Source organism: Cervus canadensis, chromosome 29 (assembly GCF_019320065.1).
Source record: "Cervus canadensis isolate Bull #8, Minnesota chromosome 29, ASM1932006v1, whole genome shotgun sequence".
Classification (NCBI taxonomy): domain Eukaryota; kingdom Metazoa; phylum Chordata; class Mammalia; order Artiodactyla; family Cervidae; genus Cervus; species Cervus canadensis.
Genome location: NC_057414.1, coordinates 39,078,224 through 39,091,168, shown reverse-complemented (window position 1 = coordinate 39,091,168; position 12,945 = coordinate 39,078,224). Strand labels below are relative to the sequence as shown.

The 12,945-nt window shown below is 37.5% G+C and overlaps 1 protein-coding gene across 5 annotated transcripts in view; it reads right to left on the bottom strand.

The window, feature by feature from the left end:
- The window catches only part of LOC122431298 (solute carrier family 22 member 10-like), a 35,637-nt gene that overhangs the window by 21,857 nt on the left and 835 nt on the right, over positions 1 to 12,945 (bottom strand). For all 5 annotated transcript variants that reach the window (XM_043452546.1, XM_043452547.1, XM_043452550.1 and 2 more), the window contains 3 exons: positions 12,385 to 12,488; positions 992 to 1,146; positions 725 to 893 (listed from right to left, as the gene is read on the bottom strand). In XM_043452546.1, coding sequence (XP_043308481.1) covers positions 725 to 893; positions 992 to 1,146; positions 12,385 to 12,488 — 428 coding nt within the window. The remainder of the gene's footprint in view (positions 1 to 724; positions 894 to 991; positions 1,147 to 12,384; positions 12,489 to 12,945) is intronic.

Sequence of the window (12,945 nt, the reverse complement as noted above, 5' to 3'; positions counted from 1 at the left end):
GCAGCCATGAAATTAAAAGATACTAGCTACTTGAAAGGAAAGCTATGACAAACCTAGATAGCATATTAAAAAGCAGAGACATCACTTTGCTGACAGAGGTCCATACAGTCAAAGTTATAGTTTTTCCAGTAATCAGGTGCGCATGTGAGAGTTGGACTATAAAGAAGGCTGAGCACCAAAGGAATTGATGCTTTTGAACCGTGGTGCTGGAGAAGACTCTTGAGAGTCCCTTGGACAGCAAGATCAAACAAGTCAATCCTAAAGGAAGTCAACCTTACATATTCATTGAAAGGACTGATGCTGAAGCTGAAGCTCCAATTCCTTGGCCACCTGATGTGGAGAAATGATTCATTGGAAAAGACTTGATACTCAGAAAGACTGAAGGCAAAAGGAGAAGGGGGAGGCAGAGGATAAGATGGTTAGATAGCATCACTGAGTCAATAGACATGAATTGGAGGAAACCCTGGAAGTCAGTGGAAGGCAAAGGATCCTAGCATGCTACAGTCTTTGAGGCTGAAAAGAGTCAGCCGTGACTTAGCAAGTGAATGACAACAACAAAGCTGCTCCTGGAATCTCAAAGTGTATAGAATGAACAGATGAGAAACATGGGTTTTATAGCCAAACAATAAGAAAGGGTCCAGGGAATAAGGAAGTCAATATATTGCAATTCAATATGCATTTTCACCCCAGTTCCCTTAAGTCAGAGTGAGAGAGAAGATTTTACCTTGAGGAGAGAAAGAAGACAAAGAAAGGTACAGACACCACCAGCTGCAGGGTGCGCCACTCTCGAAAGACAAAAGCCAGTCCTCCCAGCATCATCTGTCCAATACTAAGGGCACAGGATACCAGTGTTATTACCATGGCTTTTGACTGGGATCTGGTCCACTCTGTAACTGAAAGAAACACAATTGAGGTAGTAATGTTAGATGAAGAAATTTCAAGATCAAATTTAAGGTTTGGAAAGTGGAAGAGATCGAAATTGTCAACTTACCAAGCATACTGTTATTTGATATGATGACCACAGCAGAACAGCCTGACCAGAAGCGTAAGGAGCAGTAAATGAGGAAGGTGGGGGCAAAGGCTGCACAGGTCCCAGAGATGGCGAGCTGGAGCAAACAGCACCTGAGAATCAACCTCCGCCCAAACCTAAGAAACAGAAGGCAGTTAGAATACGAAAGCAATGATAATTTGGGGCAAAACATTAAGAAAGCAAAACCATACACTGAAATGTAAAGAATGCATTAACAAATGATTCTTTGTACCTGAACGCTTGAAAAATCAAGAGCTAAATCAACAATGGAAATCTCCTCAAATAACATTCCTTGTCTACAATGTACACTAGCAATACCAAAACTTCATACTCCAATCACGAATGGACTCTGTCATCTAGCATATAAAGAGAACTACAGTGTTGGAAATTGTAACATACTGTAAGCACATATTTTACTAACTTACATATTTAACAAACTAGATAGTCTATCCAGTGTGTAGACCACAAAAGAGCTAAAAGTGTACTTGGGTCTCTAGGATCAGACAGATTAAGGCTACACTGATACAAAAGATTGGTGGGGAATGCAACAAAGTTGTAGGAGGTTTATGTAAGGATCACTCTATGTTGAATCTGGATTTATTGGTCTCAAGCAATATGCTTTGCTAGAACAGAATGTAAAAGCACTACAACACAGATAGAGGATATTATATAAATCTCTCAGAGAAAAAAACTATGTAAGATGGAGAATGAACAGGAAAAGATGAAGGACAAAAGAAGGAAAAATAAATTTTCTGTTTCATTGAGAGTCATGAAAACAGAGTCTTAGTGGAGACATCTAGGACTTAATAGGATGTGCAAATCTATATAACCAGTAATAAAAACAGATAAACATGTTTGGGATCAGGAATTTCTCTGCAATACTTAAATGGAATTCTTAAAGTATTCATACAGTTCCTCCGAAAACAGAAAATGAGAAACATAGGAATAAACACATCAATAATCATATACATAATCATTATCATAAAGAAAATAATTTAGAAAACACAAAATGATTTGATAGACAAAAATTGTAGCAATCATATCAAACTAATTTCAACTGATAGAAATTACCAGAATGGATTTCTTTGAAAACTTAATTTTTTGCTTTTCCTGCATCACAGGCATATTCTTTACCATCTGAGCCACTAGGGAAGACCACGCTTCCCACAATAGTACTTAAATTATTATAGGTTAAAACTAAATTGACAAAAAAGATATACAACACAAATAGTAATAATAATAAGCTGGAATATTTATATCAACATCAAACAAAATAAATTTCAAAGCAAAATACATTTCCAGAAATAATAATGCTAAAGATGTCAAACGTATCTCTTTTTTTAAAAAGAGGTTTTCTTTGATATGGACCATCTTTTAAAGTCTTTAATTGAGTTTGTTAAAATATTGCTTCTGCTTTAGGTTTTGGTTTTTAGGCCTCAAAGTATATGGGATCTTAATTTCCTGACCCAGGGATCAAACTGACAAGCCCTGAACTGGAAGATGACGTCTTAACCACTGGGCTGCCAGGGAAGTCCTTATGCTACTTTCCCAGTGGTGCTCACTGAGGGTCATTCCATGTATGGATGTAGTTTTTTATGTGTTCAGGTGGGAGGGTGAGCTACACATCCTCTTGAACTGCCATCGCACTCATTTCTGATTTTTACTTCTTGTTATTCTGGTCATCCTAGTGTGTTTGAACTGGTTTCAATTCAGATTTTTTAAGCTGGAGTACACTTGATTTAATGTTGTGCTAGTTTCTGCTGTACATCAACACGAGTCAGTTATACATATATATGTTGTCGTTGTTCAGTTACTAAGTCGAATTCAACTCTGTGACCCCATGGACTGCAGCACACCAGGTTTTCCTGTCTTTCATTATCTCCCAGAATTTGCTCAAACTCATGTCCATTGCTTCACTGATGCCATCCAACCATCTCATCCTCTGTTACTCCCTTCTCCTCCTGCCCTCAATCTTTTCTAGCATGAAGGTCTTTTCCAAAGAGTCAGCTCTTCACATCAGGTGGCCAGTGTTGGAGCTTCAGCTTCAGCATTAGTCCTTCCAATGAATATTTCCTTTACGATTGACTGGTTTGATCTCCTTGCTGTCCAAGGGGCTCTACTCTTTCTAGACTCTTTTCCCACATAGGTCATTACAGAGTATGGAGTAGAGGTCCCTCTGCTATGTGTGTACAGGTGTGTTAGTCACTCAGTTGTGTCCAATTCTTTTCGACCCCATGGATTGTAGCCCACCAAGCTCCTCTGTCCGTGGGATTCTCCAGGCAAGAATACTGGAATGGGTTGCCATTCCCTTATCCAACTCCCTCTGCTATACAGTAAGTCTTTCAGTTCAGTTCAGTTCAGTCACTCGGTCATGTCTGATTCCTTGTGACCCCATGGACCAGAGCATGCCAGGCCTCCCTGTCCATCACCAACTCCCAGAATTTACTCAAACTCATGCCCATTGAGTCTGTGATGCCATCCAACCATCTCATCCTCTGTCATCCCCTTCTCCTCCTGCCTTCAACCTTTTCCAGCATCAGGGTCTTTTCAAATGAGTCAGCTCTTCGCATCAGGTGGCAAAGTATTGGAGTTTCAGCTTCAACATCAGTCCTTTCAATGAACACCCAGGACTGATCTCCTTCAGGATGGACTGGTTGGATCTCCTTGCAGTCCAAGGGACTCTCAAGAGTCTTCTCCAACACCACAGTTCAAAAACATCAATTCTTCAGTGTTCAGCCTTCTTTATAGTCCAACTCTCACATCCACACATGACCACTGGAAAAACCATAGCCTTGACTAGATGGACCTTTGTTGACAAAGTAATGTCTCTACTTTGTAATATGCTGTCTAGGTTGGTCATAACTTTTCTTCCAAGGAGTAAGTGTCTTTTAATTTCATGACTGTGGTCACCATCTGAAGTGATTTTGGAGCCCAAAAAAATAAAGTCAGCCACTATTTCCACTGTTTCCCCATCTATTTGCCATGAAGTGATGGGACCAGATGCCATGATCTTAGCTTTCTGAATGTTGAGCTTTAAGCCAACTTTTTCACTCTCCTCTTTCACTTTCATCAAGAGGCTCTTTAGTTCTTCTTCACTTCCTGCCATAATGGTGGTGTCATCTGCATATCTGAGGTTATTGACATTTCTCCTGGCAATCTTGATTACAGCTTGTGCTTCATCCAGCCCAGCGTTTCTCATGATGTACTCTGCATATAAGTTAAATAAGTAGGGTGACAATATACAGCCTTGATGTACTCCTTTTCCTGTTGGGAACCAGTCTGTTGTTCCATGTCCAGTTCTAGCTGTTGCTTCCTGACCTGCATACAGGTTTCTCAAGAGGCAGGTCAGGTGGTCTGGTATTCCCATCTCTTTCAGAACTTTCCACAGTTTATTGTGATCCACACAGTCAAAGGCTTTGGCATAGTCAATAAAGCAGAAATAGATGTTTTTCTGGAACTCTCTTGTTTTTTTGATGAGTAGGTCTTTATTAATTATCTATTTTATATATTGGGGTTTCAATATAGTTTTGATTGGCATGGCTTAATAAGTGATGCTGTTGTGCTTCTTTTCATGTGCTTCTTACAAGTTGTATATCTTCTTTGTAAACAAATGTATCTATTCAAATCCATTGGTAATTTGTCCACTTTATTGAGGTATAATTGACAAAAGCAAATAAATTGCATATATGTAAGATGTTCAGTGTGATGATTTGATATATGTATATTGTGAAGCGACCACTTAAACCAAGCTTATTAACATACCCATCATGTCACAGATACAATTTTTGTGTGTGAGAGAGCACTTGTGATCTAGACTCGTGCAAGTTTTGAGTATACAGTAAGTTACCATTAACTATACCTACTTACTGAAAAAGACCCTGATGCTGAGAAAGATGGAAGGCAGAAGGAAAAGGAGAGGGAAAGGATGAGATGGTTAGATAGCATCATCTACTCAGTGGACATGAATTTGAGCAAACTCTGGGAGAGAGGAAGGATGTGGGAGCCAAGCATGTTGCAGTCCATGGGGTCGCAAAGAGTTGGACACGACTTAGGGACTGAAAAACAACAACTGTGCCATACATGACCAGGATATATTCATCTTGCAAGACTGAAACTTTATACCCTTTGACCAACATCTCCCCATTTCTCTCACCCCCAAAATCTTGACAATCACTTCTCTACATTATCTTCCTCTGATTCAAGTATTTCATAATCCACATGTAAGTTAGTCATGCAGTATGTGTCTTGTGTCAAGCTTATTCATGTAGTATAATAATACATTCATAGTATAATAATTTATTTATTCGTGTTACTGCAATTGATAAGATTTCCAATGAATCACAGCCTTGTTATGGTGAAGGTGTTTGTGTAACTCAATGGAACTAGGAGCCACATCATGCAGGGCCACCAAAGACTGGTGGGTCATAGTAAAGAGTTCTGGCAAAACATGGTCCACTGGAGGAGGAAATGGCAAACCACTCTAGTATTCTTGTGGCAAGAACCCCATGAGCATTATGAAAACATAAAATGATATGACCCCAGAAGACCAGCCCCCCAGGTCAGAAGATGTCCAATATGCTACTAGGAAAGAATGAAAGGCAATAACAAAGAGCTCCAGAAAGAAATAACTGGACCAAAGCTCAAATGAAGCTCAGTTGCGGATGTGTCTGGTGGTAAAAACAAAGTCCGATGCCCTAAAAAACAATATAATGTAAGAACCTGGAATGTTAGGTCCATGAATCAAGGTAAATTGGATGTGGTCAAACAGAAGATGGCATCAGTGAACTAAAATGGATGGAAATGGGGGAATTTAATTCAGATGGCCATTATATGCACTACTGTGGACAAGAATCCCTTAGAAGGTATGGAGTAGCCCTCATATCTAAAGAGTCCAAAATACAGTATGTGTGTGCAATTTCAAAAGCAATGAAATGACCTCAGTTGTTGCCAAGACAAACCATTCAACATCACAGTAATCCAAGTCTATGCCCTAACTACTGATGCTGCAGAAACTGAAGTTGACTGGTTCTATGAAAACCTACAGCATCTTGTAGAACAAACACAGAAAAAGATGTCCTTTCCATTATAGGGGATTGGAATGCAAATGTAGGAAGTCAAGAGATACCTGGAGTAACAGGCAAGTTTGGCTTTGGAGTACAAAATGAGGCAGGTAAAGGGCTAACAGAGTTTGGTTGAGAGAACATACTGGTCATAGCAAATATCTCATCAAGCAAGATGCTGAATATTTTCAATTTTTTTAACTATCCATTGATATGATCCTTTATTCTGTTAATATGCTATATCATGTTGAGTGACTTGCATGTTTTGAACCATTCTTTTTTATTTTTATTTTTTGAACCATTTCTTGCATGCTTGGGGTAAAAACCACTTGTTCATGGTATAAAATGCTTTTACTGTGTCACTGAATTTGGTTTACTAGTATTTTAATAAGGATCATTGCATCTATGTTTACCATCGATATTGTCCTATAGCTTTAGTTCCCTGTTTTTTCATTGCTATGGTATTAGTACGATGTTGGCCTAGTAAATGAATTTTAAAATATTATCCCATCTTCTATTTATATGGATAAATTTAAGATGGGTCGGTATTGATTCTACTTTAAATGTTTGGTAGGACCACAGGACAGGAAAAGGTCAGTTTTCATTTCAATCCCAAAGAAGAGCAGTGCCAAAGAATGTTCAGTGTGCATGCTAAATCACTTCAATCATGTCCAACTCTTTGCAACCCTGTGGACTGTAGACCACCATGATCCTCTGTCCATGTGATTCTCCAGGCAAGAATGCTAGAGTGAGTTGCCATGCCCTCCTCCAGAGAATCTTTCCAACACAGAAATCGAACCTGCATATCCTGTGGCTCCTGATTTGCAGGTGAATTCTTTACCACTGAGCTACCAGGGAAGCCCAAGAATGTTCAGACTACTGAACAGTTGTGCTCTTTTCTCATGCTAGTAAGGCTATGTTCAAAATCCTTCAAGTTAGGATTCAGCAATATGTGAACCAAGAACTTCCAGATGTACAAGCTGAGTTTAGAAAAGGCAGAGGAATCAGATCAAATTGCCAACATTCATTGAATCATAGGGAAAGCAAGGCAGTCCCAGAAGAACATCTACTTCTGCTCTACTGACTATTCTAAAGCTTCTGACTGTATGGATCACAACAAACTGTGGAAAAATGTTAAAGAGATGGGAACACCAGACCACCCTACCTGTCTCCTGAGAAACCTATGTGCAAGTTAAGAAGCAACAGTTAGAACAAGACATGGAACAATGAACTGGTTCAAAATTGAGAAAGGAGTCCATCAAGGCTGTATATTGTCACCCTGTCTATTTAAGTTTATGCAGGGTACATCATGTGAAAGCCAGGCTGGATGAATCACAACCTGGAATCAAGACTGCTGGAAGAAATATCAACAACTTCAGATATGCAGATGATAGCACTCTAATGGCAGAAAGTGAAGAGGAACTAAGGAGCTTCTTGATGAGGGTGAAAGAAGAGAGTGAAAAAGGTGGCTTAAAACTCAATATTCACAAAACCAAGATCATGACATCTGGTCCTATCACTTCATAGCAAATAGATGGGGAAGAAGTAGAAACAGTGACAGATTGTATCATCTTGGGCTCCAAAATCACAGCAGACTGTCCCTGAGGCCGTGAAATTAAAAGAAGGTTGCACCTTTTAAAGAAAGTTATGACAAACCTAGAGAGCACATTAAAAGGCAGAAACTTCACTTTGCTGACAAAGGTCCATATAGTCAAAGCTGTGGTTTTTGCAGTAGTCATGTGTGGATGTGACATTTGGACCATTAAGAAGACTGAGAGCCAAAGAATGGATGCTTTCAAATTGTGGTGTTGGAGAAGACTCTTGAGAGTCCCTTGGATAGCAAGGAGATCAAACCAGTCAATCCTAAAGGAAAACAGTCCTGAATATTCATTGGAAGGACTGATGCTGAAACTGAAGATCCAATACTTTGGCCACCTGACACAAAGAGCCAACTCATTGGAAAAGACTCCAGTGCTGGGAAAGATTGAGGACAGGAGGAGAAGAGGGCAACAGAAGATGAGATTGTTGGATGGCATCATTGACATAATGGACACAAGTTTGTGCAACCCCAGAAAATAGTGAAGGACACGGAAGCCTGGCATGCTGCAATCCATGGGGTCACAGTCAGATATGACTTAGTGACGATACAATGAACAACAACATATATGAAGGGAGAAATAGACAATACAACAATAGGAGGGAAATTCTATACCATGTTTTTGACAATGGAAAGAGATGATCCAGACTGCAAGTCAATAAAAACACAATAAACTTGGATTACACTTTAGAGCAAACAGTCCTAACAGATACAAAGAACATTTCATCCAACAGCAGCAGAATACACATGCTTCAGTGCACAGTGAATACTTTCTGAAATAGATTACATACTATGTCACAAAAAAAGTCTTAGTAAAGTTAGGAAGATTGAAATTTTGTCAAGTATCTTTGTAACTAGCTACAATAAGATGAAGCTAGAAATAAATAATGGATGGAAAGTTGGAAACCTTCAAATACATAAAAATTAACTAAAAAACCAATGGGACATAAAATAATTCAAAAGAGAAATCCCCAACATCTTGAAACAAACAAAAATGGTAATACAACACATCAAAACTTGTGAAATGCTGCAAAATCAGCTCTAAGAATGAACTTTATAGCAATAGATGGGGCAGTTATGAAAAAGAAGCCTCTCAAATCACATTACTTTAACCTCAAGGAACAAAAAAAAAGAGAGAGAGAGAGAGAAAGAAACAAGCCCACAGTTAGCAGAAAGAATTAAATAACAAAGAGAAGACCAAAAATGAAATAAATGGAAACCAGAAAATCGATAAAAACATCAACAATCCCAAGAGATTTTTTTTAAGAAATGAACAAAATTGACAAACTTTATCTAAACTAAATAAATGAAAGAAGACTCAAAATTTTTTTAAAAAGGAGACATTTCAGCTAATATCACAGAAATACAGAGGATTGCAAGAGACTGCTACTGACATTTATAAAGAATAAAGTTGATAAGCTAGAATAAATTCCTATTTATCTAAGTCATAAAAACAGAAAACCTGAACTACCAACAATGACTAAAATTTTGCCCCATGCAAAATGTATTGTTACTGTCAAAACTATTTAAACAGATCATGTAATTCAGTATCAAAAAGTAAATAACTGAAATTTTAAAATGGTCAGAAGACCTAAATAGACATTTTTCCAGCTAGGACATACTGACAGCCCATGGACAGATGACAAAATGCTCAGCATCATTAATTGCTAGAAAAATGAAAATCAAAAGCACACTGAAATATCACCTTATATATATCAGGATCACTATTAAGGAAAAGACAACAAATAACATCTGTTGGAAAAAGTGTGGAGAAAAGGGAACCTTCATGAAATATTGGTGGGAATGTAAATTGGTGAAAAAACTGTATAAAAGAATATGGAGGTGCCTCAAAAAATTAAAATAGAACTACCACATGATCTAGCAATACCACTCCTAGGTACATACCAGGAAAATAAAGCAATAATTCAAAAAGATACATGCATCCCAGTGTTCATTGAAACATTATTTATAATAGCCAAGATATGGAAGCAATCTAAGTGGCCATTAACAGATGAATGAACAAACAAGATATGGTGCATATATACAATGGGATATCATTCAGCTATAGAGAAGAAGGAAATTCTGTCATTTGCAACAACGTGGATGGACCTGTATGCTTAGTGAAATGAGGGAGACAGAGAAAAACAAGTACTCTATCACTTATATGTGAAATCAAAAACTAATAGAAAAGAATGGATGTAACAATAAAGAAACAGCCTCACAGATACAGAAAACAAACTAGTATGGGATTAAAAGATACAGATGTATCTCTTATGTATAAACATGCCTTTATGTATAAAATAAATAAACCACAAGGATCTACTGTACAGCACAGAAAAATGTAACCATTAATTCATAATAACTTTAAATGGAGCATAATCTATAAAATATTGAAATATAATTTTATGTACCTGAAGATAATATAATGCTACAAATCAACTATATTTAAATTAAAAAAGATAGGACAAGCTGGTTTCACAGGTGAATACTCCCACACATTCAAATTACAATTAACACCAATTCTTCTCAAACATTTCCAAAAAATTAAAGAAGAGAGTACACTCTCAAACTCACAGGAAAAGACCACCATTTTCATGCTAGATAAGGACATTACAAGAAAACTAAAGACCAATATCTCTGCTAAATATAGATGCAAAAATTTCTTAACAAGATATTAGAAACCAAATTTAACAGCACACTAAAAAGATTATACACTATGATCAAGTGGGATTTATCCTTAGGATGCCTGGAGTTCAACATACACAATTCCATGTATGCAATATACAACATTAATAGAATGAAAAATAAAAATAATATGATCATCTCAAAAGATGCAGGAAAAGCCATTTGACATAATACAGTATCTTTTCACGATAAAAATACTCAGTTAGAAAAAAAAATACTCAATTAGTTAGGGATAGAAGAAATGCACATCAACATAATAAAGGTAATATATGACAAGTCTTCAGACAATAGCATACTTAGTATGGACAGGTTGAAAGATTTTCCTCTCAGTTCAGGAGGGAAAAGGAGGTGCCAGCTCACCCCTCCTATCAACATAATCCTGGAAGTCCTATAAGTGCTATGAGTCCTGGAAGAGCTATGAGGCAAGAAAAAGAAAAAACAAAAAGCATCCACTGGAAAGGAGGAATTACATTGACTTTGCATATGATATGAAATTCTATATAGAAAATTCTGAAAACTTACAAAAATTTTTTTAATTTACTAAAAGTGGATTAAAGACTTAAACATTACCCCCAAATAGTAAAACTCCTGGAAGAAAGCAAAAGGAAAATCTCATTGACATTGATCTTGGCAACAATATCTTAGATATAATAGCCATCAGAACCAGCATGAGGATATATCTCACCATTATTTTGATTTCTATTTCTCTGGTTATTGGTGATGTTAAGAGTCTTCTCATATACTGATTGACTATTTCTATATGTTCTTTGGAGAAATGTCGACTGAGGTTCTATGCCATTTTAAAACTCAGGGTATTTGAGAGCTTTTGTTATTTGTTGTAATAGTTTCTTTGGATATTAACTCTTTATCAGACATATGCCTTTCAAATATTTTGTCTTACTCTGTAGGTTTCCATTTCATTTTGCCTTGTCTATTTTTGCTTTTGATACCAATGTCCAGAGCTTTTTATCTATTTTTAGTTCAAAATCTTTGACTGAACTATAAGTTTCCTGCTTCTTCACTGAATTTTCTTCTCTCATCTTCATAACATACTGCCACACACTAACACACACATATCTATAAGCATCTCCACACATCAGTATTATCTAAATTGATCAATCAGCTTTGGTTGTGAATCATCATAAAAGGCTCAGTTAGAAGACTGGCCAATATGAGCACTTTGGCTGTGAAATCTCTTATGAATTACACGGAGGTGACACAGTCAGAGTTCACAATTTTCAGATGTAAGAGGAAATGATATTAGGCTTACAGACAAGGGGTGTTTTAAGCCTCCCACTTCCCCTACAGAGGACTCGATGTGTGGCTGCCACCGTTGTTCTCTTACTTTTGGATGACCACCGCCAGGTACAAGATAACCCAAACGTCCTACAACACAAATTATATAACCTGAGGTTTACAGATTAGTTAACTCAGGTGGCTGGAAACATTACCAAGCAAAATCAAACATCCCCGTTATAGTCATAATTATTTCTTAATTCAGATTCAGAAACGTCCCACCAAACACCACAGTTTTCTAGAAATGAATACAGTGGGTACCAAGACAGCAGGACCAATATGAGAACCCACAGGCATTTAGCTCACAGAGTCAAGGAGTGAATTAACATAGAGCCATAACATATAAACCCGCAATGTTGTTTCTCCAAAAAGATTGAACCTGCTGTCTTGAAGCACCTTACTCTCACTTCTCATTGGTAATTTCTGCTCATTTTTACAAATGAAGTTTATGGTAACCCTCCTCTACTGTTCTGAAATGCCCCCTGACCTAATAGAGATGTTATTTCTGTGTCCAGTACAATGAGCTCTGTGACCAAAAAAAAAAAAAAATTGCATTTGTAACAATAAGTCTAATTCTCCATTTCCATCTATAGCTCCCTAGAAACCAACAGTATAAACTACCTATGGGAACTCAATAAAGAATTCTTTATGAAAGAGTTAATAGAAAACTGTGAAACTACCCAGAGGAAGGGCAGCAGTGATGTGGAGATACTCACCTGTCTGAGAGAAGGCCGTATATGAGGCCTCCCACCAGCATTCCAGCCATGAATAGGGACTGACCCACTGATTTCTGTGACTGATGGTCACAAATGAGGTCCCACTGGAAGAGAAGGAAACCATCACAGAGGAGCTTCACAGCTTCTGATATCCCTCAACGAACATTCACTCACTCTAACAACCCTCAGGGAACACACCCTCTGATTTCCTTGGAACATTTACTCACATACATTACTCAAGTCTCAGCTTAAGCATGGAATCCTCTAAATCCTCGACTAAATCCTCTGAGTTCTATCATGACAAATCATATTCACTTAGCACTGTGTGCCTCACTGGTCCTCAAACTTTGCCACACATTGAAAATATTGAGGGCATTTTTTTTTTCATTACTGATACCTGGATTTTACACATGGAATAAAGTGTATTTGGTTTGTTTCTTTGATAAGAATCCAGGTCACGGAATTTTTTAAATTAATATAAATATTTCTGATTTGCACATAGGCTAAGAGCATGTGACCAAGAATAATTTTCCACAATTTATATCAAGTACTAACTTGGCT